General features: G+C 60.4%; 1 protein-coding gene across 1 annotated transcript in view; it reads left to right on the forward strand.

Annotated features, from left to right (window-relative positions):
* Positions 1-1,148, forward strand: part of AIM1L (absent in melanoma 1-like) — a gene marked incomplete at its 3' end in the record, with an annotated part of 3,686 nt that overhangs the window by 876 nt on the left and 1,662 nt on the right. Inside the window, 4 exon segments of the mRNA XM_009874033.1 lie at positions 18-81; positions 164-290; positions 710-852; positions 1,049-1,131. Of these exon segments, the coding sequence (XP_009872335.1) occupies positions 18-81; positions 164-290; positions 710-852; positions 1,049-1,131 (417 nt within the window).

The raw sequence follows: 1,148 nt of genomic DNA on the forward strand, positions 1-1,148 counted from the left end.
GACGTTCACCGACTCAGCCGAGGACACCCGCACCCGGGGCCAAGCGCTCGCCGCCGCCTCCATCATCGTCCATTCGGGATTGTGAGTGGGAACCGGGGGGGTCAGGTGGGCGCTGGGTGGGCTCCAGCAGGGGTTGGAGTGATGCTTTCCCCTTCTTCTCCAGGTGGCTGGTTTACTCCAAACCTTTCTTCGACGATGACCCCTACGTTTTGGAGCCGGGCGGGTACCCCAGTTTAAAGGCTTGGGGAGCAAAGGACCCATCCATCTGCTCCATGCACCCCATCAGGCTGGTGAGTGCTGGTTACTGGGGTGCTGGGGTTGTATCCAGCCCCAGGCGACAGCATCTCGCAGTAGTTCCTGGTTCAGAGCAGTGGGATCTCAGTGTGGAGCTCATCGGAATCACAGTATTGTGTGTGAAACGTAGCTGTGGAAAGTGCTGCTGTGGGTTAGTGGTGAAGGAAAGCAAAAAAAAAGTCCAAAAGAGCTTGTTCTTGAAATAAAATGACCCATAAAACAGTTGAGGATTTAAAGGCGGGAGGAATCACATGTCCCTATGTTGTCCCCTCCTGCCACCCCAGCCTCACCAGGGCTCCTTCCTCTTCCAGGGCTGCCCTGTTGTGGAGAGACCCGGTGAGCGGAGGTGAGCTTGGGGCCAGTGCCGCGGGACCAGGGTGGCCGTGGGACCGTGCTCACCCTGCCCTGTCCCCAGGTGCTGCTCTACGAGGCTGCAGGTTTCCAGGGCCGCAGCTTCACCATCAGCCGAGACATCTACGACCTGAAGAGCCTGCCGGGGCCAGCACTGACCACCGTGGGCTCCCTCCACGTGCTGGACCTCCAGGTGCTGGGTTGCTGGTGAGTGGCACGCTGTGGGCATCCCAGCTGGAGCAGGCTGGGAAGGTGACGGTCACCCCCAGGAAAGGGGCTGTGGGATGGCTGTGGACAGCTTAGGGGAGAGGGTGGCACTGGAGCAGTGTGGCTGGTGTCTGTGTTGTCCTGGCACATGGAAATCCCTCAGGGACCTCACTGTCTGCTTCTGCCTGTGCCGCAGCTGGGTTGGCTACGAGAAGGAGGGCTTCCGCGGTCACCAGTACTTGCTGGAGGAAGGGGAGTACCAGGACTGGAGGCACTGGGGTGGCTACAGGAAGGAG

Source organism: Apaloderma vittatum, unplaced genomic scaffold, assembly GCF_000703405.1.
Source record: "Apaloderma vittatum isolate BGI_N311 unplaced genomic scaffold, ASM70340v1 scaffold29147, whole genome shotgun sequence".
Classification (NCBI taxonomy): domain Eukaryota; kingdom Metazoa; phylum Chordata; class Aves; order Trogoniformes; family Trogonidae; genus Apaloderma; species Apaloderma vittatum.